A 330-nucleotide genomic window follows, 5' to 3' on the forward strand; every position below is an offset into this window, starting at 1 on the left:
CGTCAAGCTGATGCCAATGTTTGATCTCTCATACCCAGGCTACCTGGACAAGTTCTTGCTTAGCTGCTGGCAGCTTGAAACACCTTGCCAACCTCGTGGTTCACGGTCGCTTAGCCAACGGCTTCGCCTTGCTGCGCCCGCCGGGTCATCATGCCATGCACTCAGAAGCCTGCGGCTATTGTTTCTTCAACAATGTTGCCATTACGGCTGCAAGCTTCTTAGATCCGCCGCCAAATGTGCTTCAAGTGGAACAGAAGGTTGGTCCAAATGTTCGGAGAACACGATCCAGGTCAAAGGGTACCATGGATATAACAAGGGACACTACAACCA

At 51.8% G+C, this 330-nt stretch overlaps 1 protein-coding gene across 1 annotated transcript; it reads left to right on the forward strand.

The window, feature by feature from the left end:
* Positions 1-38: 38 nt before the first annotated feature.
* T265_16357 (hypothetical protein) lies at positions 39-257 on the forward strand (the record flags this gene model as incomplete). The annotated part of the gene is made up of 1 exon (XM_009179976.1): positions 39-257. A coding segment is annotated over one exon (219 nt), but the record flags the coding sequence as incomplete, so codon positions are not given.
* Between the last annotated feature and the right edge of the window lie 73 nt (positions 258-330).

The sequence above is a fragment of the Opisthorchis viverrini genome (genome assembly GCF_000715545.1).
Source record: "Opisthorchis viverrini unplaced genomic scaffold scaffold31236, whole genome shotgun sequence".
In the NCBI taxonomy this organism is placed as follows: Eukaryota; Metazoa; Platyhelminthes; class Trematoda; order Opisthorchiida; family Opisthorchiidae; genus Opisthorchis; species Opisthorchis viverrini.